Source organism: Paramisgurnus dabryanus, chromosome 1 (genome assembly GCF_030506205.2).
Source record: "Paramisgurnus dabryanus chromosome 1, PD_genome_1.1, whole genome shotgun sequence".
In the NCBI taxonomy this organism is placed as follows: Eukaryota; Metazoa; Chordata; class Actinopteri; order Cypriniformes; family Cobitidae; genus Paramisgurnus; species Paramisgurnus dabryanus.
This window is the reverse complement of record NC_133337.1, coordinates 27,144,909-27,172,667: the sequence shown is the minus strand read 5'-3', so window position 1 is coordinate 27,172,667 and position 27,759 is coordinate 27,144,909. Positions and strand designations below refer to the sequence as shown.

The following is a 27,759-nucleotide window of genomic DNA, read 5'->3' as shown; positions in this document are numbered from 1 at the left end:
TTGTGTGTGTCTATGCGAGTGTGATATGTAAATATAGGTTGTGTATGTGTGTGTGTTGGTTTGGTCTCGCGTCAAGATGGCGGTGGCTCCTGACAGCAGAGTGCTCTCCTACAGTGTTTATAAATGGAGCTCGTACTCCTCTACATATTTACCCGAGTGAGTAACGCACACCAAACGTTCATGTCGTGTGCTTATATCTGTACTTTTACATATAAACACTCAAGCGATGTTTTATTATACAATCATTTGAATCAGGTCCGTGGTTTTAAGTAACGGGCCGAGACACGGATACAGACACATACAGCAGCAGACGTGTATTTATTGCAAACATCACAAGAAAATTCTGCAGATTTAAAACTTTTTTGCGCAGCTAGTTAGACATGGATCTGAAAATAGCGCCAGATTTGGCGCAAACGTGTGTAAATGTGCTGATGTAACAGTCATGTTAGCATTTACCTCAGTTAGCTTATGCTAAGCTAGCGCTTGTATGCTAAAAACAAGCGCTTCAGAGTGTTTAACCTGTCATTAAACAGCTAGTTATAATCTTTTTAACAAATGTCAAGTTGTTTAACCGTGATGCATTTGCTATTTATTTAAAAATACAAATAAGAGTTAAAGCCTTTAGCCTATTAGCTTTATGGCTAGTTTACTAATGAAATGTTTTATATTAGTCTGCACAGTGTGGAAAGTAATTTCTTGATTTAGTTAATTTTCGCTTTTTTCCTAATGATATCTGGAATAAATATAACACAAACTCGCTGGGCTGTTGTAAAGTGTATAATACATGAAGATGTTATGGTGGGAAATGCTAAACTCTGGGAATATGACACCTCTTTTTAATCTTCTGGTAATGTTGTTAAACTAAACTGAGTTAGTCTGTAGATATTTGTAACTAGTATTTTGTTCCAGTGTGATGTTTTTGTTGTGTTGCATATGTTTCACTTTCAAAACATATTGAGCATCCTATGATGTCAAAAATGCTGTCAAGGTAGGCAGCCCACATTGAAACAGTCAGTGAGTTAGTTATTTGTGGTTTAACATAATAAGTAACGTGGATCACATGTTACTAATTTCAGTTTTCTTTAACTTTCTATATTGGATGCAAAAGCTAAAGGCCAATATGAGTTTCAATATGAGTTAACAGTAAATTTTCGGAAACTTTCCATGGGAACTTAATCTGGGAAATTTTTGAAAATATTTCAAATTGAAAACTTTATGGGAATAATTTGGGGAATGTATATAAATTATATCATATACAAACATGAATAAACAATGCAAGGTAATACACATTTTGGTAAGGAGCGTCACATTTCCGGCTGACGTCAGAGGTATTCAGACCAATCACAACGTACAGATTAGCTGGCTTTTCAAATCCGTGCATTTCAGGAATAGAGTGAAATCTGGAGCTACAAAAATTTACAGTTTGTGGAAAATAATGTGTTTTTTACCATAAACCACGCAAACACATTGTATTATACCAATATAAATATAGTCATCTTTCAAAAACACAAAAAATAGTAATGTGTCCAAACTTTTGGGTGTTTGTTTGTGCTTTTTTTAATCATTTCACCTAAATGTTTTCTCAGTCATTGTATTTGTCTTTACAATGTATGTTATTGCACACTAGTTTACACACGGCACAATGAAGTTTTAAACAAATATATGTAAATGTATACAAAAATGTTTTATATTGTTGTAAATAAACTTTTTGACCCAAGTTATTTTGTTAAAACTAAGAGAAAAGTATATTTGACCTCATCTGAGCAAGACTAAAAAGTTGAAATGTTTCACTCATCTGCGTTCTATTATTTGTTTGCAGGAATATTTTAGTGGACAAACCTAGTGATCAGTCTTCCAGATGGTCATCAGAGAGCAACTACCCTCCACAGGTAAAATCAAATGTAAAATCAAACATCTTCTCAAATGTTAGCCATCAATTTTTTTTTACTAAAATAAATTTCCTTGTGTAGGTACCAAGATTTCAAGAGTCTGTACCAATACCAGTGAAAAGTCATGGTTATCGATTAAAAAAAATTATTTGTAGCAAAGCAAAACACAAAAACATGCAAATTAAACAACACACTATTTTATTAATAAAGTTAAAAATCAATATAAAATAAAAATATAAAAGCATTGCCATTAGGGCTGCTTGATAATGGGCAAAATCATAATCACAGTTATTTTGGGGAAAAATCATAATTGCGATTGTTTAAAACGATTACTCTGTGACTTTGAAAACATGCATTTATTTAACCTTTATGTGTTTGCAATAGACTACACTTGTCAAAGCTGTGATGCCTTTGAAGTGCCTTAAAAACACATCAGGACACAATTTATATTTTAATCGCACAAATTTTTTTTCAGCGATAATCTTGTATTTTTAATTGGTTGGATCAAAAATTGAAACTGAAAATCAAAAACAATACAGAATTGCCATTCTGTATTTACTTTACATTTATATAGGGATGGATATCATTAACATTTTAACGGTATTACTACCCTTACCGATATAGTTTATTGTTCCGGTACTTTAACGGTATTCTTATAAATACTTTACTTTCTATACATTTATACTTTTAACAACTCTAGTTGCTTGTGTTGTGTCTTTTAATTTATATTAGTAACCATTTCTGGACTAATTTCAGAGGTTTAAATTTTTTTGTGGGTTGAAACTTCATTCATGGACAGTGTGCATTGCTTTCATGTTATTTTGGGAAGAGGAAGCCTTTATTCTTTGCTGGCCTTGTGGCACAGACCATACATGGCAGACAGACTTGTGGTTACACAATAAGGAAATCGAAAGTGCGTGTTGGCGGTACAGTAGCACGCAACCTCAACTTTTAACCTCCTACCCAAACTCAAAGGCCTTTGTTTTCTCATTTGTGTCCTTCCACTTTCGCCCTTTCACTTAACAAAAGAGCCAAAGTACATTTGCCACACACACCCTCCACCCGACACAGACAAAAAGTTTACGAAAAGAAGCATTCTAGTTAGTTCCTGTAATAGAAAAATGCTTATGAGCACTCTTTAAATCAAACTGTTACAGAAATGATATGAGGTCGTAGCGTTGTCAGTCCGACATTTCTCATAGTGTATTGTTCAGCATTACCTAACAGCCGTTGTCGGTCTAAAGTAATTGAATTGTTTTAAAGATCGTGCCTTGAGCAATAGATTAATACCTCTCCTGTCCGACTGAATCTGAAGAGGATGTTGTCACTCGCAGTCATCTGCGGTTTTGTTCAAGTGCCTTCTTTCTGATAAGTATGTTTGCGCTATATATAGACCGTTTCATCGGACGCATTCATTATTTGAATTAAAGGAACAATAAGTAGGAGTGTGAAATTGTATTTTGCATTCAAACGAACAGTGCTCCCTAGCGCCTCGTTTTTCCAAATGCTTGGCAAGTGCTTTTTGTTCCTCTCTGCTATTATAGTTTATCAGTACGGCGGAACAACATGGAAGCCTCCTTAGACTTACTGTGGGTTCACACCAGCCGCGGAAGAGGCGGCAAAAACGCGCTATTTGCGCGTAGTTGGACGCTTGAACATTTGAGTTCACTCGCTTAATTCTCGCGTGAAAGCCGCAGGTGAAATTCTAGTCATTCGAGAAATTCACGCGGAAATCCGCGTCATGGGAGGGGCTTCTGCGACTCCGCGGAGACTACACCACTCCGCTCGCTTCCTGTAATCACGTCACTACTACAGCAAGCTCCTGATTGGTTAACGCGGCGCGGAATTCCGCCAAAGTTCAGATTTTTGAACTCGCGCGTTTCCCGCGGCAATGCTCGGGGCGTTCCGCGCCATCCGCGTCGCGGCTACCGTGTGTACCGCGCCGCAGGATGCCTAATCGCGTGTTTGCATTGACTTAACAGGTAAATCCTCCGCGCTTGCCGCCTGTTCCGCGGCTGGTGTGAATGCACAGTTACCCGTTCAATGTAAGTTAAGAGAAGAAATTCTAAGCTTACAAAGAAAAGTCAGCTCCCTGGCAGAGGTCGTTTGACACAAATGAGGACATATTTATGAAAAAAGACATTGATTTTGATTAATAAAACACTTAAAACCCTACTTACTGTCCCTTTAAGGTAATCTACTTGATATTTATTTAGCTTGTTATCAGAAATAAACTACTCTTAAAAGGACTCTGTTGTCATTGATTCTTTGCAAAGTTTACCGGTTTATGCAAAACTTTTTGTTACTGCTAAAACCGGCTATATTCTTTGTTGTCTCTGAACATTGAACTAGAATTGAAAAGCATTTTGAGATTGCAAGCATACATCTTCTTACAAAGATGTGAATAATGTAGCACAACCAGTTCTGGAGGTGTTTAATGATGAAACTTAAAACTGGAAGTATAGGTCATGTTTTACAGTCGAACGCAAGCATACTTTATTTGACGTGACCAGGCATTGGACTCATGCAATACCTCTCCTGACCTACAGGGGTCCATTGGGCGCAGTTAAGTTGGTCTAAAGGGCTGATGCCATGAATTAAAACTCGTGTAGACATCTTCATGACCTCTTCGTACAATCTCTCATATATGGCCTCCACTGTCGATAAGGCTGTGACGATGCATCGCGTTTCCCATAAAAAATATGCGATTCTGTGTTGCATGCACAGCTCTTTTATGTACTACAACTCTTTGATCAGTAGGAAGTCTTTATCAATCTAAAATCATTATGGTGTGGTTTCCCAGACAGGACTTATCCTAGTCACAGTCTAAAATGCACGTTTGAGCTACTTGAATTTTAAAACACCTTGCATTGACATACATTAACATATATATCAGTACCGTTATTTTGTCTCAAGATGCACACCAGTATTGTTTTTGTAAGGTTCGTTTGTAAAAACTACTTAAATGTCCTAAATAACTAAGTCCTAGTCCTGGATTAATCTAAACCCTGTACGGGAAACAGCCCCTTTGAGTTTGAGTCATTTATAACATGCATTTGAAAGAGCAACCCTTGTTAAACACAATTATTATAAATATTCTTTATTATCATAAAAACTATTTGAAGATTAATATATATGCTTCTAGACATTTCCTGGAATATCATTTGTAATGGTACTTCTTCTGCGGCACAAATGGAGTTTCTGCACCAGAGCGCCCTCTGGCTTTTGGATGTGGTGGCATTTTACCATAATTCATTCAAATTCATTCACTCAGAACGCGCGTTTACACGATTAATTGTCTCAGCCCTAATTGTTGATGTAGCTTGCACGCGTTCTGGTTTATTTTTTTTCAGTTTTCTACCTTGTGAATTGCTGCCCCCAGTGCACTGTTGCCACTTTGTGGATAAACTTAAATATAATGCTAATATGCGTCCAGTTACAAAAATCTGCCGATGCATGAACTAATCTGATGGCAGTATTTACTAGGGCTAGGTATCGATTCAGATGTTCCAGATCGATTCAATTTAGATTCACAAGCTATTGATTTGATTTTCGATTCGGATTCTCAGATCGATTTTTATACTCTATTCTCGATTCAACTCCATGAATATAGATTTAATATTACTACAGCATTTCACCTCTGCATTAGCTTTGTTCTTGTTTACAACACTATCGTCGTTGTCTTTTTGCAAAATCTAAAATTCTTCCATACCTCAGACTTTTTATGTGAAGGTGGCATCAACGTCGATGAAGCACTGAATGAATGAATGAATGACAGACTCGTTAATTAGGTTTACGTTAATCTTACGTTCAATGTTTGCGGAAATAAAAATAAAAATAGTTTTGTGGCCTTTGAGAATACATTTTGAATCGACCACATAAAAAAAACGAATAAACAAAAAATACGATTTTTCCCAACCCTAGTATTTACATCGCGCTGTACGCTGACCCTCGTGTATGCGTAAAAACTGAACTATAACCAGGCCTTAATGCTTAGGTTTGTGATTTTGTTCAAATCCTCAATCCTGAATATGATCAGTAAAAAATTGTAACACTTGCCACTAAACAAATCCTGTGTGAGCATGTTCAATGTATTGTTTTCTGTTCTTATCTGCTGTTATTGTGGTTTCTCATAGGGGTGGGCCGATCCACTTTTTCCATTAGCGATCCGATTTCGATTCCTAAATTCTGAGTATCGACCGATCCCGATCCAATTCTTGTATTTTTCTTGATCCATTTAGAAATGTGTGTGTGTGTGTGTACACACATAAATATATATAAGGTTATTGTGTTTGCGTGTGTCTTGTGTGTGTATGACGCGTTTTATTCACTGCTACTCCAGTGCATTAACTCCGCGAGCACCAGATCAACCAGAGTTTTTGTGACCTTAAATATCTTCATATATGCAATTGTTTTTCACATAAAGCTGTTGAATATATTAGGAAGACTTTGAATATAGTGTGTAAAAATGTTTATGGTGCTTATATGGTGTTTATGGTTGTAATAGTCTGACTTTTCTATAGCATGATAGTAACAACAATGAGTAACGCACAGTATCGAATTTGGATCGGCCCCGTTATTCCGATATCCGATCCAGCAAAAAAGGTCTGGATCGGCTCGATATCCGATCCAAAGTATTGGATCGGCCCACCCCTAGTTTCTCAGCCATGATTGAGCAGAATTTTTAAAGTATGAGCTGTTAAAGGCGCAGTGTGTACATTTTAGCCGCGTTTAGTGGTGAGGTTGCGAATTGCAACCAATGGCTCAGTTGACTGCTCACCCCTCGCTTTTGAAATGCATAGAGAAGCTACGGAAGCCACCACCGGACAAACATGTCATTTTCGGAGACAACTTAATAAAAAAACTTTGTCCGTTAAGGGCTTCTGTAGAAACATGGTGGCACAAAATGGCGACTTCCATGTAAGGGGACCCTCGGTATGTAGATAAAAACGGCTCATTCTAAGGTAATAAAAACATAACGGTTCATTATAAAAGGTCTTTATACAACCCTGACAATATAGTTTTGTATATTACTTTGCATTTTTGTCAAGAGACCCTTCTTAAAATTACACACTGCACCTTTAAACATATTTTATTTGTTGGCTGTGATTTTTGTTCATGTGTATTAGCTCAAACAGAGACTAATATTGAAGGCATTTTCTTCCACCTGTAGTACTTAATCTTAAAACTGGAGAGACCAGCTATCGTCCTGAGCATCACCTACGGCAAGTACGAGAAAACCCACGTGTGCAACTTAAAGAAGTTCAAAGTGTTTGGAGGCATGAGCGAGGAAAACATGACAGAACTGTTGTCCAGGTGAGAGCGGATGGAAGCGATTGTACGTGATTACAATCTGCTTAATGTGCACTGTGAGGTAATCTTTATGTAAGATCTGCCTTTCAAACCATAGCGTTAGGACGGTCATCAGTGTCATATCTCAGCTCACAGCTCTCTTTGCTTTGTTTGTTTTGCTGTCAAACATTTTCACGAGCTTTGGGATGGGCTGTTGTTTCACATGGGGAATTTGTTGGGGAATTGGCTTCTCGTAATGCGATGAGGTCACTTACCGTGTTTCTGATCTAATCCTAGTGGCCTTAAGAATGACTCTAACAAGGAGACATTCACACTAAAGCACAAGATCGATGAGCAGATGTTTCCCTGCAGGTTCATTAAAATAGGTGAGTGTTTACAGTACAAAGAAGCTAAAGGCCACGTGAGCTCACAGACTAATACATCAACCATCACGTGATTTCAGAGGAAGACAATGAATTTTTTTCAGAACGCTTTTGAATGACTCTGCAAGTCTTTGAATGAACAATTACGTACTTGTGTTGAACTGATTCATTTCTCAAATCACGTAATGCAGAGTTGACCAAACCCACTGGCAAACATATTGGCTGTTTTAGATGCGAGACATTACATGAAGTCACTGCTGGGGATTTTACAGATTTTTTATTGATATTACGTTTTGACGCAATTTTATGTAAATCGAGGAATCAAGTTCATTACAGTCAAAGTGAAACATCAAAGTGCAGACATCATCTGATTACACAGCAGGGTTTTTTCTGCATTGAAAATGAAACGGTAGAATTTTTAATAAATGATAAAAATCTAATCGAATTTTAAACAAATCATGAGAATGTTATGAATAGTTAAAAGAGAAAGAATAGTTGAATTGTTTCATTTAACATGTCATGTAAGATTATGACTGTGTACTTAAACTACAATCAAATACAACAAAACATTATAAAAATGTCTGAACATAGGTTTTAGGTTTAGTTTTCACATTTAGGCTACCATTCAATTTCTAAACTGTGCCTAGTTCATGCATAAATGTGAATTTATTTTATATTTATATAATTTTGATAACTCTCCTTTAGTGCACTTAACTCTTTCACCGCCAGCGTTTTTAAAAAAAGTTGCCAGCCAGCGCCAGCGTTTTTCATGATTTTCACCAAAGTTTAATGCCTTCCAGAAAATGTTCTTCTTTAAATATATAGACATACAATATACCAAATGAAAGAACAGACCCTCTGCTTTCAAACAAAAAACCTGTTTCATCCTACCTTTAGTGGTTCTTTTGCAATCAGCTTTTGAATATGGGTAGGTTTTTGCAAAAACACCATATTTTGAGCAAAAAGCAGAGATAATTCCATTTTTATGACGGACTTTTCATAGAGATCCGATTCAGAGCGATCTTTAAAACAGACACGGACATGCAGCAGCTTGCCACAGGGCAATACTTCCGGTTTGAAAAAGTTGATAATAACGGTATTGCGGAAAGACGGAAAATCTCGTCAATGGCGGGGAAGCGTTTTCTCTTAATTGACGAGATATCTCGTCAATGGCGGGGAAAGAGTTAAATAAGAAATGTCGTTTTTTTTTACCAGATGTTCTTGCATCTTATAAAAAATGTTATTGCAAAGAGAATGTTAATAAAGTATTTAGCCGATCTCCGCGTCTGCCAGTACCACTTTTAGCATAGTTTAGCATAATCCATTGAATCCGATTAGACCATTAGCATCGCGCAAAAAAAATAACCAAAGAGTTTTGATATATTTCCTATTTGAAACTTGACTTTTCTGTAGTTTCGTTGTGTACTAAAACAAACAGAAATTGAAAAGTTGCGATATTCTAGGCCGATGTGGCTAGGAACTCTAATCAGATTCAATGGATTATGCTAAAAGTTGGACCGCCAGACCCGAAGATTGGCTGAGTGAATTCCAAAACTCTAAAAATCATATATTTAATTAACTCTAGAGTTGGAAAATGAGCATATTTGAATAAAAAGTGTAGTGTCCCTTTTAGGTGAAGAGTAAAAAAATGTAACTTGTGAATCGGTCAGATGTTCGAAATTTTTTTAAATAAATCGAATTAAATTTTTTGTCATATTGCCCGCCCTACATGTAGTGTTTTTGAACCAGTTTTATTTAATAACCTGTAGGGATGTTCACATTGACAGTTTAACCGTTAACCGAAGGTAAGAATTTATGACCGATTAACATTATCAGTTAAAAGAAAAAATATTTGTTAACGCACGGTGTGTGTCTTCATGAGCCAACAGACATTTTGCCACTTTTCTATCTTTAATTTGTGAATGTCATGTAAATGACACAAATTGTTGATAAAGTAATAATTTGTGTGAGAAATCATTTGTGTGCGTGTTTGGAAGCTGAACGGAGACACTCACGTGTCCGCGCAAGATGACGCGGTCCGTCTCCGTCTCGCGCTCTTTGATAAGGTAATGTTGCGTGAATATCTGATAATGTATGAATCCTGGTTCTGTTGTTGATCTGTCGCTGCTGTTTGCACGTTCAAATGAAATCTTTTGTTTTTACTAAGTCACAGTCAACCGTCAACTGTATTTTTACATGACAACTTCATATTAAAATCTTATAAGTTAACGGTTAATGTTCGGTTTATAAGCTGCGGTTGTCGGTCGGGAAAATTAACTGATATGAACATCCCTCATAACCTGTAAATGTGTTAGGTCATGTAAACACCTTGATGTTTTTTATAACGTCATAAATCAGGTTGATTAACGTCATAAATCAGGTTGATTCCAGCTAAACCTATTTGACACGTCATAGGTTCGAATCCCAGGAAATTTGGATAAAATTAATAAATGGAATAAAATGGATTTACAGTGAATACAATATTTCAAAACATAAACCTGCATTTCGTTTACTATTTTATGTGTGTTTGATTTGTATACAGTGCCTCTGATGTCATGGGGGCCTAGCTTTAACTTCAGCATTTGGTACATTGAGTTACATGGAATTGAAGATCCAGATGTTGTCCAACCCTGCCTTAACTGGTACAGCAAGGTGAGTTGTGTCCTAACATCCGCATGCACCAGTATTGTTTTTTATAGGGACGTCCCATGAAGTAATGAAAGGGTTCACGGTCGGTATCACAATGATGTCAAAGCGTATCCAGCATATCATCAGGCCACTCTGATCAATCATGTCATCATTGTATTACATTTCCCTTTTAAGCAATAGTGTCTGTAAATAAAGGAAGTGATTTAGCAATAGATTACAGCTAAGTCGATTCGGTAAACGACGTCATTGTCTATGCACGTCATCACCATTACTAGTTTTTTTTTATTACCAAGCTGTTCCATTAATAATGCATTCATTTTTGCAGCCATTCACACACAGTTTCGCATTAAAATTAAACTCATTACAACAAATGCCTTTCTCCTGGACAGTACCGTGAACAGGAGGCCATCCGTCTGTGCCTGAAACACTTCCGGCAACACAACTACACAGAAGCCTTCGAGTCCCTGCAGAAGAAAACACGCATCGCCCTGGAGCACCCCATGCTCACGCATCTTCACGAGCGCCTGGTCCTCAGAGGAGACTTTGATGCCTGCGAGGAGCTCATAGACAAAGCCGTGAGAGGTACCTCACCCCAAACAAACTATAGGAAGGAGAATGGGTTATAAGGTTTTAAGGGCTTTAGAAATTATTTATAGTTATATTTAAAGGAACAGTATGTAAGAAATGTATATTATAAAATGGCCCTGATATGTCACTAGACATTAAGAAATAATTTTCATTTCAAATACTTATATCACTTACAACAGTGGCCTGGCCAGGATATTCTCATTTAAAAAGTGGAGTTGCAGCCCTCAACTGATGTTTATGTAGTTGTAAGATTGCAGTACCAGTTTGGGCCACAATTCTACATACTGTTCCTTTAAAGGAATTTTTTTTTTTTACAAAGTCAGCGTCAAGGCACGTTTGTGTCAAAATTTTTCAAATAACTGTGACTCAGAGATTTACTCTGCATTCTTGCTAATAAAATAGTGATTAATGGATTTACAAATGGCTTAATTTTATTTAGACATTTAAGACGTTTGTTTGCTGTACTGCTCTAATCCAAAAATGGATTTTATTAGAAATAACAGAGTCATTTTAACAGATGCTCCATGGCATTTTACATAACACAGTGAGTCATAAAGACAAAAAGAATTACCAGCATGCTGCTTTTTGACACAAATCTGTGGGCGATTTCATCAAACACAGTTGAGTAAGTGTTGTGATTCCCATAACTTTGTTAGTAATGTGTTTTCTTTACTATTTAAGTTGCGGTGCGAGTTCACTTGGCTATGATTAAGCTTGCACATATCTGCATGCATCTTACCCGTCCTTGCATTTGCTTTTTTCAAAACATTTGCATAAATGATTACTTAAAGGGTAACATTTGAATAATTTGACTTATTTGAAAATGTTTTTAGCTTCCGGTCTGAGGGTGGAGCATGGTGTACTCGCTTGTTTTGAGCTTAAAAGGCCAGATATATTGCTGGAGGTTGACTAATCGTTGTACTGTCGGTTTCTAGTAGGCATTCCCACTCGACTGCTGTAGTCGATCGTATACTGCAGCTTATATTGATTGCACTGCTGTTAGCAGTCACTACGTCACGTCGCTGGCTGCTCATTTGTTTAAAAACTTTCCATTAAATACTTATAACGTGTCCAAACCAGACGTGATGCAATATGCTTCAAGCGATAGGCAATTTGTCTGTCTATGCCTAAAGAGAAAAAAAAATCATTGTACGACAGTCAATCACAAAACACAACCAATCAGAAAATTTTTCTCTGTTTGTCCAGCTAAAGTGTCTGCATGCATACAGAGACACATTCCTTGATTTATATGCCGTTCCATGTGAAAGTTGAGGAGTTTGTTAAACATTTCTGAACGTTTGTATTCTCTCCTCGTCAATGTTTGATTATTAAAGGTCACGTTTTTAGTGATCCATTTTTTAAACTTTAGTTATTGTGTAATGTTGCTGTTAGAGCATAAATAATATCTGTAAAATAATAAAGCTCAAAGTTCACTGCCAGGCGATATATTTTCTTTAACATAATTCCCCTTTCAAAGCCTACAGCGAACGTCCGGTTGGACTACAGCCCTTTACTTCCTGGATGAATGACGTCAATATAAGAGTTTTTGACTAAACTTCGCCAACATGAATATATCAGTCGCTGGCTAAGCTCAAATGGCTACACACTAAACAAGCTACACAATCATAAGGTGTTACGTATTTCTAAAGGAGGGACTTCGAACACCGAATCCACTGTTTAAGATTCGGCCGAAACCGAATACCGAATCCTACTCGCATCCTTATGCCATTAACACGGTAAAACACATTAATGAAGTAAACAACGTCCACAGCTGTGTATTTTTTCATTTTATTTGATTTTAATTGTAAAAAAAAGATAGGCAACATTATGCCAGGATGACAAGTGGGAAAAACTATTTTGACAATTATCATAAGCCTATGCATAATGAAAGCAATGCGGTTTGATGCGCTATTTTTTTCCAGGTGCGTCCACGAAATGTGAACCGCGGAAAAAATGCTTATCTCCACTTCGGCACCCGATGTGTGTAATCAACAGCCACGTGACGTCGACCAGCGTAGCGCAAGCCTAGGGTTCGGTTCGGTGAAAAAAATCTAAGATTCGGCCGAACCCCGTCATAAAGCCCAGTATTCGGCCGAATCCTGGATTCGGTGCATCCCTACTATAGAGAAAAGTAAATTGTGTGAAGTTTTTTACACACGAAACATCAAAACATGTTATATTGCGCACCGTAAACGCAAGGCTTCGAAAACATAGGAAAAATGGGACCTTTAATATTCATTATGCACAGAACTTTCATTGATTGAGATCTCAGAAATCTTTTTTTTTTTGGTGATACTTTAAAAAAGTTTTAATCAATTTAATCCAAAAATAGTTCTATGATGTTTAGATAAAATAAATTGTAATCTTCTCTAGTCTTCCTTAACACAATTAGACTTTATTATCTCTATGAATATAGCCATGTAAGCTGGCATGACATTTAAAGAGGACATGTCATGAAAATCTGACTTAAATTTCATGTTTAAGTGCTATAATTTGGTCCCCAGTGCTTTTATCTAGTGCTTCTATTTGGTAAACTATTTTCTGCAAGCATGTGAAAAAATAAAACACTAAATTTTGGCTCCCCTTGTGATGTCAGAAGGGGATAATACTGCCCCTTAATATGCACTATCCAACCAGAGCACTACCATTTAGTGCAGAGATCAGCTCATTTGCATTTAAAAGGACACACCCAAAAACGGCACATTTTTGCTCATACCTTCAAAGTGGAAGTTTTTAACGTTATAATAAATTATCTATATGGTATTTTGAGCTAAAACTTCGCATAGGTACTCTTGGAACACTAAAGATTTATTTTACATCTTAAAGTCTTGTGAAATGTCCCCTTTAAAAAAAAGAGAGAAAAAAGATTCATTATGCGCAGAGCTTTCATTGAATGAGATCTGAATGTGGGCGGAGCTATCAGGGCGGCGCTAATGCCGCAGAAATAGAAACTGAATCGCTAATCGCAGCATTGCATCGCATCTGATTAGGACAAAAACTCATTTAAACATGAAAAAGGTACATCATTTTGCGGCATCACATCATGTCTGGTTAGGACGTGGTGTTAAGGTTGCTGTTGAATAATGCATGGTTTGTCATTGACCTGTATCTTAAAAGTAAAGTAACTGCGTAAGTATTTAGTAACCTGTAATTAAATTGTTTCCCAGAATGCATTATTAAATTAAAATGCCACTTGACTTGTTGTCTTCTCTCTTCCAGATGGTTTGTTTAATCAGTACATCAGTCAACAGGATTATAAGCCACGCTGGAGTCAAATCATCCCCAAATGTAACAAAGGTAAAACCGCAGCACACTAAACACAAGATTCAATGTGACTGCTGGACTGTAGGGAATCCATGCTTGCTGTATTAAATAACTTCTCTCTCTTTAATGCATGACAGATTAAGGGTTATTGATATTTAATTCCCTCTCCTACGCCTCGCTTGCTGGCTTTGTTCCTGTATCGTGTTTTTATGTCCCTAACACATGTTCCCACCTTCTCACCTCTCCATACACTTCCTACGCCTCTTTCTCTCATGTAGGTGATGGCGATGATAACAGGCCCGGCATGAGAGGAGGTCATCAAATGGTCATCGATGTTCAGACAGGTACGTTTCACACCGCAATCTCTCAGTGGGCGTAACTTCGCCTGTTCTGGCTTGCATGTATTGGAATGCAAAAGATGCCAGTTAAGGGCGCGAATGTGTGTGTAAACCCGTTTTCGCGGGTTCAATCGATGCCCACAACCCTCCTGCGGCCCCTTATACTCGAATCGACCTCAAGTAACCCCACCACAGCTGAGCTTCGCTCAATAGCTCAAACAACTGTCTGCTTATCACCATGGTGACATCAGCCTCTCAACTCTTATAAAACAGGCTGTGGCTTTGTTGAGCTTCCTTTCAAGATTGATGTTATGTTTTTTTAAAACCTCGATAGAACCGTAATGCTTGCATTTATATAACTTCTCACATAGGTGTACAACACCCCACCCACTCACAATCTCTCTTTGTGTTTACCACATTGTCTGGCAGAAACGGTGTATCTGTTCGGAGGATGGGATGGAACGCAGGATTTGGCAGACTTCTGGGCCTACAGCGTGAAGGACAACCAATGGGCTTGCATCTCAAGGGACACAGAGAAAGAGGTAAAACTGAAAGCGAAAGACAAGAGGGAGTTTTCGATAATGACCTGGTTGAATTGCACAGAAATCCCCTAGACTTTTCCCTCGTTGGGTTTCGCATGCTTCGCTCTTTGTGTGCGAGCGCATTGATAGACGTGCGCATTCATCTGTAGTTCACATAGATGGAGACTGTTGACTCACAGTAATAGTTTGTGAACGAGAAAGAACAGTGATTGTGATGGCAAATGTGTACAGGGACGGCACTGCTGACAACAAATGTTATAATGAAGATGGACTTATTACTATCTTGACCACTTTGTAACTTATTTTAGCCAGGAATAACCCACTGACTTTCTGACCAGTGAGAAATGACTATTTAATTGAAAATTTAAAATATGCCAGTAATAAATAACTCTATAATGTCATGATGCAAGATCCACATCAGATTAAAAAGGTCAATTGTTATTTTGAGAAAGCTCTTGCCATTACCGGTCAATGTGTGTCACATTGAGAAGTAACGATTACCGGTTTAATAGTTAACCGCTTTAACAATGTCCAATGGTTAATATTACCGCGTCATTATTTTAATTACCGTTTAATGTGCCAGTGTCACGGTTCGAAAACCCTTGTCCAGCATCAACCAATTTAAGAAATAACGTGAGACAAACACATTCATTCATGTCTGCTCCCATGTGTTTGTGATTACAGTGATTCACGGACTGAATTTAAATCCCAAAAAATGTAATTTCGGAAAATCTAGTTGTACTGACGCATGTTTACTTAATATTTCTTTACATAGATCCATCTTTTTTCTATTCATTTTCCATTTAATGATGTGATCTGATGAGTTTAAAGGTCCGTTTGTTTCTTCAGTGATTGCTGTTAGCTCAGGTGTTGTGCAGCTTTACTCCTGGGTCATAAAGTTCACCCCATTTCTTACAACATACGCAGACAGCTGATTTGTCTTGTGTTCATATGAAAATCTCATTTACTTGTGTTTTATCTGAACTAGATGAACATGTATCTCACAACCCCAAATGTCTTGTCAATTAAGAGAAAACATTTGCATAAAAAAGTGTTCCTGATTAATTTTTATGTTAATCTGCAATACTGCGATTATCCATTAGATGGCTAACTCAATTTATTAAAGGACTGAAGCCAAAATGTTATTTACTAATTTTAAACTCTGTGTATGTTTTGATAGTCGATCTGAATCTGATCTTTAACAAAATTCCTTCACAAAAATGCAATTAAGTTTTTTTGCACATTTAAAAAAAATAAATAACCATATTTAAGAGTTTAGAAGCAGATAAAAAAATCTATTCTTTCATTTGATATATTTGTATGTTTATATATTTAAAGAAGAAAATTTTCCTGAATCATTTTGTGAAACTTAATTAAAATATTGACGGGCAAGGCTGGCGGGGAATGAGTTAATGTTAATGTTATTTATTTTTAATGTTTATGCGAACAAAAATGCACTTACATGTATATTCAATTTTAAATTTGGTTTGCGTCAGTACTTTTTAATTTTTTTTTTTTAATTGTTCACAAAGCTACGATAATATTGATAACCAACTATAAGCGTGATGTAAAATGTTCAACGTTTCATCTCTAGTGTCACAGAAGGCTAAAGCCTTGTTTATGGTCGCGCTTTGGTCCGCAATGCAAGCCTCCGCGGATCGCGCGCGCGTCTCATCAAACGGACGAGGCGTTTATAGTTGACGCGCTCGCTGTTGCACTATTTTTTGAACCACCAGGGGGCGACGCGAGCAATAAAGTCAAAAACAAACGCAAAGAAGAGGCGCGGAAAGTTACAAAAAATGCCGTGCACAGCGCCACGTGAAATGGGGTCTCGCGCACCCAACGCGCGCGACCGCCCAGTCCGCGTTGACGTCATTTTTACCGCGCGCACCAACGCGCCCGTGCGGACGCGTCGAGTATAAACAATACTTCCGTCAGTTGTATAATGGCGCTTTTCCATTGCATAGTATACAACGGTTTGGTTTAGTTTGGGTCGGGTCAGCTTACTTTTATGAGCTTTTCCACTGGGTGCAGTACGTAGTACCCGATACATTTTTGGTACCACCTTGGTCGGGGTTCCAAGCGTTCCGACCTGATACCAAATGTAAACCTTGTAGATCACTGATTGGTCTAAGAGAATCGTACCTACAGCGTCATCGTTATAATGTAAAAGATTAGCTTTACCTTCATGCTAGCTTGCGCTGTCTCAAGTAAGCCTGTTGTCGTCTGTGCTTTGCTATAAGTTCCCAAACTCCCTTTTTTAGCGATGAAAAACATCCACAGATTGAAAATCAGGGACACCGTACCAGTTTTTTCCAGACTTGCAGTTTGTGGCGGCACATTCGCGATGAGCACGTCAGCATTATATGCTTAAATGGAACTTCAATGAGGCTCAGCAGAGCGCGTCGACTGACGCCATGGGTGTTTGTACAGAAACTGTCATGTGAGCGAGAGGTAGTGCAAACAAACGCAAGGTGCAAACATCTATTTGTGGTGGTCAATTTTAATTTTGTGGCGGACTGAGAAATAAATGAATGTATGGGGATGTACAACGACGTATGATGTCACAGCAGTAGGCAGCACAAATATAAAAACACGCCTGGAAAATCTAACCACGCCAAAGTGAGGTTTGCTGACCCAAACCAAACCGTGGGGTACTATGCAATGGAAAAGCACCATAAGTTGTGGTGTTGATAAATCGTGTCTCTTTCAGAACGGACCCAGCGCACGATCCTGCCACAAGATGTGCATCGACTCGCAGCGGAGGCAGATCTACACGCTCGGCCGTTATCTGGACTCCGCCGTAAGAAACAGCAAGTCCCTCAAGAGCGACTTTTACTGCTATGACATCGATGGCAACACGTGGACCCTGCTCAGCGAGGACACGTCTGCAGACGGAGGGCCCAAACTTGTGTTCGACCACCAGGTATGCACTTATGAAACTTGTATACTCACAAAACACAAGGTGTCTCCCTTTTAGAGATATGAAATAATTCAATTTCGAGTTGGGTAAAAGTTTATGTCTTGCTCATTCACTCAGATGTGCATGGACTCGGATAAGCACATGATCTATACCTTCGGCGGACGCATTTTGACCTGTAACGGCAGCGTGGATGACAGCAGGACGACAGATCCTCAGTTCAGCGGACTCTACGCGTATCACTGTCAGACTAGCAGCTGGAGCCTGCTCAGAGAAGACTCGTGTAACGCCGGACCAGAGGACATCCAATCGCGAATCGGACACTGCATGCTCTTCCACACGGTTCGTCCCTATAGTAACCATCCTTAAAGCGCATACAGTCCCAGCTGCTGCTTGGATAAATTACACGGCACGTCCTGTAGTTATATATTGGGATTCTGATGTGCTCGTTTTTTGAAATGTTTATATAAATAATGTTTTATAAACATTCATTGTGCTTCCTTTGTTTCCATTAGAGAAATCGCTGCCTGTATGTTTTCGGAGGTCAGAGGTCCAAAACGTACTTGAACGATTTCTTCAGTTACGATGTCGATGGTGACCATGTGGAAATCATCTCGGATGGCACGAAGAAGGACTCGGGCATGGGTATGATTATGGAAGTTATCAATATGTATTCGTCATTTTAAAAGTATGTCTGGCGGATGCTTTTCATCATCTGTGTCTTCTGGGAAATCGAACACGTGACTTGCGTGGCTAATGCAGTGCTCAAATATAAGCATAATTTTAGATCTGAAATACACAGGTGTGATGTGTGCGTCTCAGTCACGTAATGATGACTCATATAATGTCATGCTCTGAGACTCATCAAAAGGAGAGTGGAGGAATTTATATTTTAAATATTAGCGGTGACATCATGTTTGAAAATAGAGTTGAATCAGGTGAGGATTATGTCATTGCAATCATGTGTTTTACTGTAGCTTGCTGTCATCAGTCTGACATCATGGGTCTTCCTGGTACTTCTGCTAATCTACAGGTCTGGATTGTGACAACAAACATGATTATATTGATTGACATTTTTCATCATGTTCTTAAATGGGCAGGCAAGGTTTAGAGTTACGGGAGTAACAAAAACACATCGTTTTAATATTTAAAGTTCATTTATTTTAAATAATTGTTTCTAAACATTTTAGAAATGATACAAAGTACTATATAGAACTGAATTGTGGAGTTACACAATTAAATAGTTTTTGCAAATTTTTGTGTTAAGGATTATTTGGGGGGGACTAACACCAGGGTTCCCACAGGTCCTTGAAATCTTTGAAAGTTTGTGAATCTGGGGGGAAAAAATTCAAGGCCCTGGGAAGTTTTTGAAAATGTACATACATAGATACAGGTCATTGAAAGTGCTTGAATCTATTTTATGCAAGAAGTTTTATGAAAAAGAAAAATCCACATAATTCCCTGTGTAGTGTAGGATAATATCATAAAAATTCTAGACTTTAAGCACACGTGCTTAACTGTTTGCTTTAAATGATTATATATTCTGTATGTGACTGTTGATTCATACCAAAATGCTTTTTTGCATAGTTGTGTTTGACACATGAAAACGTCTCGGGTTACGTATGTAACTGTTGTTCACTGAGAAGGGAACGAGGCGCTGTGTCTCCCTTGTCATACTTCCTGCGTCCCTGTAACGCCGTCTTTGGCAATATTTCAGATAGCGATATACTTCCTGACTCCCGCGTCACCATGTCTTTGTCATTAAGCCTCACCATTGGTTGAATTTGATATACACATTCAGACGCACTTACCCCTGGAGGCGTCCCCAAAGTGTCACCGCAGTGACGCAGCGCGAGTCCCCTCGAAAGGAAACTGTAACAATGTATCTTAAAAAGTCACACGATGTAACCTTGCTCTCACTTGAAATGTGTTCCCACATTTAGTCCTTGAATTTGAGGGTATTGGACCTGGAAAGTCCTTGAAAGGTCCTTGAATTTGAAGTCAACTAAGGTGTGGGAACCCTGTACCACAATTATGTTACTACTATTACTCATAGTAATACATTTATGTGAGCAATAATGATAAAGGTCCTTTGCGATCTAAACGTAGCATGTTTCGCAGAAGCGCACAGTAAATGTGAAAGCAGGTCTTGAGAGCAGTTCCTGCCCCCTATTGAAACAAAAAAGAAGATAAACAAAACGTACCAATCTGGTGAAATTCTCAGAACTTTAAATGACTTCTAGAGAACCGACTTGAGTTCTTAGAAAATACTTCACCCACGCACTTGTGGTGATCTGCTCACCTAACACACACACACACACACACACACACACACACACACACACACACACACACACACACACACACACACACACACACACACACAAGAGTCGCGCGCTCGCGCTAGCTGCGCATGCGTAGTCATGAACACAATAAAGATTTATAATAAAGCAGATCTTTGTTTTCTTTTGATCTTAATGTCTACACACCCACACAGCGTCCCCGAAAATAGTTTTCTTCACTTTCTTTATAATCAGCAATGATTGAGGAGATGTTGTCCCTGAATTGAACAGCCGGTTTGCTGCGAATAATGACAGAGAGAGAGAGGAAAGGTGAACAAGTGCAAGTGCTCTGTAAAGCGAGAGCGAGAGAGAGACTGTGCAGACACAGGCCAGTGACACACTTCCTGTACCCATAAACAGATTGTGTAAAATCTCAATGGGCGACTTTGACGCAATGAGAGAATATAAAAAGACCTCTGTGTTCTGTCTGTTATCACATTAGAGAGAGAGAGAGAGAGAGAGAGATGTGTGTGCGATGAGGACGGGCGAGAGAAGGCAGTAGAAAGAGACAAAAATAAAACTGAACATCATAACACAATTTACCAGGAAATAAAAACGGTGAACCCAAACAGTGTAACCAGACCTAATGTTTACAACTTCTCTAAATAAAGGTCTCCATCATCTAAAGCAGCAAGTAAGAAACAGATCAGATGTTTAATTTATAAAACTGTGCATGGAATCCTTACTAATAGTCTATGTACGCACAAAAGTCAAAAATGCAAACGGCAAAAATAATAAATGGATAGTTTATTACCCAAAAATGAAAATAATGTAAGTAATGTCTCACCCTCATGTCGTTCCAAACTCGTAAGACCGCCGTTCATCTTCAGAACACAGTTTAAGATGTTTTATGTTTAGTCCGAGAGCTTGTTGACCCTTCATTGAAAATCTATGAACGTATACTGTCCATATCCAGAAAGGTAATAATAACATCATCAAAGTAGTCCATGTGACATCAGTGGGCCAGTTAGAATGTGTTGAAGCATCAAAAATACATTTTGATCCAAAAATAACAAAAATTACGACTTTATTCAGCATTGTCTTCTCTTTCGCGTCTGTTGTGAAGCGCATGTGCGAGACTCAAGTCATGTGATTGCAGTAAAGCGGATGACGTACAACGCGGCTGACGTGTTATCTGGTGCACCCCAGCTGTTCTTTGGGGTTTTTTTGTGCGCTCGCGCTTCGTTTACAAGCTGAGGGAGACGCACGCTGTAAGTTTGAAAAAAAAAAAAACTTTGCAAAACATGTCTGAGGATAACACGTCATCTGCGTCACTGCAGTCACGTGACTTTGCTTAAAACAAAGCAATGTTCCCTTTTATAAATCACAGATCACCTGAAAGTGTGCGTACATGAATCTTCCTTAGATCCCTCCCTGCAAGCCCCAAGTTTTTATTTATTTTTTATAGATCACAACCTTTGCATGGATAGTGGCATGCAAACGTTTACGGCCCCTGGTGCGTTTTAAAAGCACTGCATTGGTTAAACAAAGTTGATCATCGAAAATGAATTTTAATGTATTTGATCGCAATTTTCGGCATCAGAAAAGTAACATAATGTATTGATATGATGTACCTTTACTTTGACACTTTACGCGTCCTCATTCCTTGACGTAACATCCATCTATGCATTTACACCAAAGCATTTTCGTTTATTTTTGTGTGCTAGTGTCAGCAAGTGAATGCAAAGCAGCAACAAAGCGGTTGTTGCAGCAAAAACACAGCCAAAGATGCAAAAGACGTTTGGAAATATTTTGTTTTTGGAAAATGGATTGGGCAAACAGAACTTTGACTGTTGCTATTATAAGCTTGATTTAATATGACTTCTTTCCCTCATTATTTATTTTCCTTTATTTAAGAGTTTGAGTAAATGTTCATGTTTGGTTGCATTTGTAAGTTATTAAAGATGTAACTGCTTAACTAGGCTCATAATAATAAATTATCGACAAATTAATAAAATTAAACCGTAATTGCATCGAAGAAATGTTTGAATTGCATCGCTGGCGGAGATCACTGATACTGTATCATATCCCAATGAACTTGGGTAGTAAATCTTATATCTGAACAGGTGTCTTCTGAATCACAGCATGGTCTCGTCTAGACGATCTGTGTTTACATGTTTGTTTTTGTGTTACAGTGCCAATGACTGGGTTCACGCAGCGGGCCACCATTGACCCGGAGCTCAACGAGATTCATGTCCTATCTGGACTCAGCAAAGACAAAGACAAGCGCGAGGAGAATGTACGCAACTCCTTCTGGATCTACGACATCGCACGCAACAACTGGTGCGTACAAACGCTCTTCATCTGTGTAGCATCATGCGGTGAATACTAATTCGGTCTGTGGGCTGTGGTCCGAACCTTGCCTCAGTAAACCACAACGTGGTTTCCAATACTCCTGAAGGAAGAAAATCTTTCGATTTATGATGAGAAAATCTGTTTGAATTTTTGTATGGTGGGTTTTTTTTTTACTTTTTTAGTTCACTGAACAAGGCCATAGATGGAGCCGTTTACACCCACAAATGTTCATCATATAAACGTAACACAATTTTTCAGTTCTCACACATCATATTTATGTATTTCAAATAATGGCAACGCCAAAGAACTCGTATTTGAAAGGCCCATGTGACCTTCAGAAAGGCAGTTTGTGACCATCAAACAGGAACAGAATGTTCTCTACTCGCGTGTGGCTCTGGCTGCTTGTGTGTTTGTATTAAATGTGCTCTGTGTTTAAATGTGGGGAAAATACTCTTTGTTCTTTTTGTACACTTATTGACACAGTTGCTTTTTTGCATCTAGAAAATCAGACCATCAGTGTTTCCTTTGGATCTGCTGCACTGGTTTCTGTCATTTGTTCACAAGTCTTTAGCCAAGAGTTTTTTTTAAGGCCAAGTCTGGTCACCAAAAATAAACAACTTTTAGACAAGTTATTTTTGTGTAATTGGCCATTCAATCAGAAATTATCTCATCGTCTCTGTAGTTAATGAATGGGTAACTTTGGAAACGAGTATTTTGTTTTCCTTTACCATAAAACATCGTGTTAGTCGATGTTGTGAAATATAAACAGATAACCTCATCATTTTACAGGTAGAAAAATGAGCAACGGAGAGCCCACATTACTTTAATCTAAACAGTGTTGTAATATTTCAAGACTACTCGCTTTATATTTAAAGATGTGTGCTGTATAAGGTATCTAAAGTGTTGTAGATTAAATCAAGTCACAATTTATTATCAGTGCCACAATCATTGTGGCTTATTTTATGTGGTTGTGTCTGTGAAAACCAAGCGTGATAACCCAGTGTGTGTTTGGGTGCAGGTCTTGTGTGTATAAGAATGACCAGGCTGTGAAAGAGAACTCCACCAAGGCTTTGCAGGAAGAGGAACCTTGTCCTCGTTTTGCTCACCAGCTAGTCTACGATGAGCTGCACAAGGTAACATTACTTTACTTTATATAATTATTTATGCATAATTGACAAGGTTTAGGATCTGTTTTCGTATAGCTGCAGGTGTTTGGATCTGTTATCTCATAGCTGCAGGTGTTTGGATCTGTTATCGCATAGCTGCAGGTGTTAATCCTGTTGTCGCATAACTCCAGGTGTTTAGTCCCGTTGTCACATGACTGCTGGTGTTTAGATCGGTTATGGCATAGCTGCAGGTGTTATGATCGGTTATGGTATAGCTGCAGGTGTTTAGATCGGTCATCGCATAGCTGCAGGTGTTTAGATCGGTTATCGAATAGCTGCAGGTGTTTAGTCTCGATGTCACATGACTGCCGGTGTTTGGCCCCGTTCTCCCATGACTGCAGGTGTTTAGTCCCATTGTCGCATGACTGCAGGTGTTTAGATCGGTATGGCATAGCTGCAGGTGTTTAGATCGTTTATCGCATAGCTGCAGGTGTTTGGATATGTTATCGCATAGCTGCAGGTGTTTGGATATGTTATCGTATAGCTGCAGGTGTTTAGATCAGTTATGGCATAGCTGCAGCCGGTGTTTAGAGCGGTTATCGCATAGCTGCAGGTGTTTAGTCCCGATGTCACATGACTGCCGGTGTTTGGCCCTGTTCTCCCATGACTGCAGGTGTTTAGTCCCATTGTCGCATGACTGCAGGTGTTTAGATCGGTTATTGTATAACTGCAGGTGTTTAGATCGGTTATGGCATAGCTGCAGGTGTTTGGATTGGTTATCGCATAGCTGCAGGTGTTTGGATTGGTCATCGCATAGCTGCAGGTGTTTGGATATGTTATCGTATAGCTGCAGGTGTTTGGATATGTTATTGTATAGCTGCAGGTGTTTAGATCGGTTATGGCATAGCTGCAGGTGTTTAGATCGGTTATCGCATAGCTGCAGGTGTTAATCCTGTTGTCCTTTTACTGCAGGTGTTTAGTCCCGATGTCACATGACTGCTGGTGTTTGGTCTGGTTCTCCCATGCAGGTGTTTAGACCCCCTTTTGCCAGTGTTCAATCTCGTTGTCGCATGACTGCAGGTGTTTAGATCGGTTATTGTATAACTGCAGGTGTTTAGATCGGTTATGGCATAGCTGCAGGTGTTTGGATTGGTTATCGCATAGCTGCAGGTGTTTGGATTGGTCATCGCATAGCTGCATGTGTTTGGATATGTTATCGTATAGCTGCAGGTGTTTGGATATGTTATCGTATAGCTGCAGGTGTTTGGATATGTTATCGTATAGCTGCAGGTGTTTAGATCAGTTATGGCATAGCTGCAGCCGGTGTTTAGAGCGGTTATCGCATAGCTGCAGGTGTTTAGTCCCGATGTCACATGACTGCCGGTGTTTGGCCCTGTTCTCCCATGACTGCAGGTGTTTAGTCCCATTGTCGCATGACTGCAGGTGTTTAGATCGGTTATTGTATAACTGCAGGTGTTTAGATCGGTTATGGCATAGCTGCAGGTGTTTGGATTGGTTATCGCATAGCTGCAGGTGTTTGGATTGGTCATCGCATAGCTGCAGGTGTTTGGATATGTTATCGTATAGCTGCAGGTGTTTGGATATGTTATCGTATAGCTGCAGGTGTTTAGATCGGTTATGGCATAGCTGCAGGTGTTTAGATCGGTTATCGCATAGCTGCAGGTGTTAATCCTGTTGTCCTTTTACTGCAGGTGTTTAGTCCCGATGTCACATGACTGCTGGTGTTTGGTCTGGTTCTCCCATGCAGGTGTTTAGACCCCCTTTTGCCAGTGTTCAATCTCGTTGTCGCATGACTGCAGGTGTTTAGATCGGTTATTGTATAACTGCAGGTGTTTAGATCGGTTATGGCATAGCTGCAGGTGTTTGGATTGGTTATCGCATAGCTGCAGGTGTTTGGATTGGTCATCGCATAGCTGCATGTGTTTGGATATGTTATCGTATAGCTGCAGGTGTTTGGATATGTTATGGCATAGCTGCAGGTGTTTAGATCGGTTATCGCATAGCTGCAGGTGTTAATCCTGTTGTCCCATGACTGCAGGTGTTTAGTCCCGATGTCACATGACTGCTGGTGTTTGGTCTGGTTCTCCCATGCAGGTGTTTAGACCCCCTTTTGCCAGTGTTCAATCTCGTTGTTGCATTACTGCAGGTGTTTAGTCCCATTAGTGCATAACTGCAGGTGTTTAGACACGTTGTCGCATAACTGCAGGTGTTTAGACCCCCTGTTGAATAACTGCAGGTGTTCAGACTTGTTATAAATGCACATTTGGACTTTTATCATAATTTATGAAAAACTGTTGGGGTTTAGATTTGTTTGATTGCAGGAGTTCAGACCTGTAAATGCATTTTTGCATGTGTTATATAACCATTATATAAATGTATTGTTCAGTAATCTAAAGCAGCTTACAGTGCATTCACCGCATACATTGTTTCCTGGGTCGAACCCAAAGACTTTGCATTGCTAATGCAGTGCTATATAAGTTGCGCTTGAGGTAGACGTAATACAGGAATCATTTAATGCTGTTTGAAAATGTAATTTTTATTTCTACAGGTGCATTACCTTTTTGGTGGAAACCCTGGGAAGTCCAGCTCTCCTAAGATGCGATTAGACGATTTCTGGTCCCTAAAGCTGTGCCGTCCTTCCAAAGAATATCTGCTCCGACACTGCAGATACCTTATTCGCAAATACAGGTGCATCCATACACGCATATACTATGTGTTCGATCTGCTATAATATTAGCTTAAGCCTGTAGTTTAAGTCTCTCTATTGATGTTTATTGTTCAGACCTCAGTTTCAATGCTTAATTGGGAAATCATGGTTAGGAAAATTGTTTAATGGAAAGTCTCATTTCCAAGCCAAATAAAACTTCCAGATTAGTTTTTTCCGAATGACCTTAAGAAAAATATTTAGATGTTAAATTGTTTGTGCCAAAGCACTTTGAAGTAAGAAAGCTTGCTTTAATGCCGCTATGGTTTGTCTGGTCTGAATGTAAACACTTAGGGCTCAGCTGTCATGTTATATAATTGCAGCATTGCAGCTAGTGATTAAATTACTGTAGTAGTTTTCCATTGGTGCATTTGATTTCTGCTCTCATAGTGCCCTCTGGTGGCTGTATATGGTAACTGTACATAATTTCTCTATCAAAATCCTTCGGTTTGTCTTATTTTATTTTAAGCTTGGAAAATCGTATGGCACATTTAAAATATTTAAATTCTGTGTGTTTTTGTAGGTTTGAGGAAAAAGCTCAAACCGAGCCCTTAAATGCACTCAAGTATCTACAGAATGATTTATCTCTTACGGTGGACCACTCGGACCCTGATGAGACTAAAGAGGTCAGGACTCATTTCATTTTAAACCAAACTCTTGCTGATTCTCATTTTATAACATTTTAAATACGTAAAACACACAAGTTTCATGTTTGAGTTATTGTTGCAGGAGGTTTGCCACTTTCAGGTCTCTCCATTTACACTATTTGTTATCTAATCCATCTATTAACCAGCCGCTATGGTTATTCTCTAAACGTTTCCTATTTCATTAATTTGCCAAGTTTAAGATTACCATCTGTGATGTCAAGGCCAATTTCAGTCTCTTTATGGGTCTCACGCTTCATCAGTAACGCCGGCTTGTGTTTATTTCTCGTAGTTCCAGCTCTTGCCCTCCGCTCTCTTCAAATCCAGCTCAGACTTCATTCCTCTCGGTAAGAGATCTGTCCGCTCAGATTAATGTCATGCATGTGAATGTCATTTAAAATTTTGCACTTCTGTTGATACCGATTTTCCTGTTTATTTTTTTAATCCTAGGATTCTCTGACGTGGATCAGACGTACGCCCAGCGCACTCAGCTCTTCGATACGCTCGTCAATTTCTTCCCCGACAATATGACCCCACCCAAGGGTAACCTTGTTGACCTCATCACCCTCTAGCCACACCCACAGCGTAGACCACGCCCTCTTTACATAGTGCTCAGACTCCTCCCACCAAAAAACCAAGTTATTTTTCTATATTTACCACCCGAGGTGTGCCATGCACACCTACTTGTGTTCCTCTTATATTACAGATCACTGATACTTATTTAAAATGCAGAAATATAATTTTCTACTCTGGGGCGCCAGGGTTGTGATTTTGTTTTTGTT

The 27,759-nt window shown here is 38.8% G+C and overlaps 1 protein-coding gene across 1 annotated transcript; it reads left to right on the top strand.

Moving 5' to 3' along the window:
* Positions 1-27,759, top strand: mkln1 (muskelin 1, intracellular mediator containing kelch motifs). Its single transcript, XM_065285091.2, has 18 exons — positions 1-156; positions 1,820-1,889; positions 7,063-7,205; positions 7,479-7,567; positions 10,107-10,216; positions 10,603-10,795; positions 14,021-14,098; positions 14,344-14,409; positions 14,833-14,945; positions 17,659-17,871; positions 17,986-18,207; positions 18,381-18,510; positions 22,343-22,490; positions 23,521-23,635; positions 26,178-26,317; positions 26,857-26,959; positions 27,270-27,324; positions 27,428-27,759. The coding sequence occupies exons 1-18, from the start codon at positions 77-79 to the stop codon at positions 27,547-27,549; spliced, it is 2,190 nt and encodes a 729-aa protein (XP_065141163.2). The 5' UTR covers positions 1-76; the 3' UTR covers positions 27,550-27,759.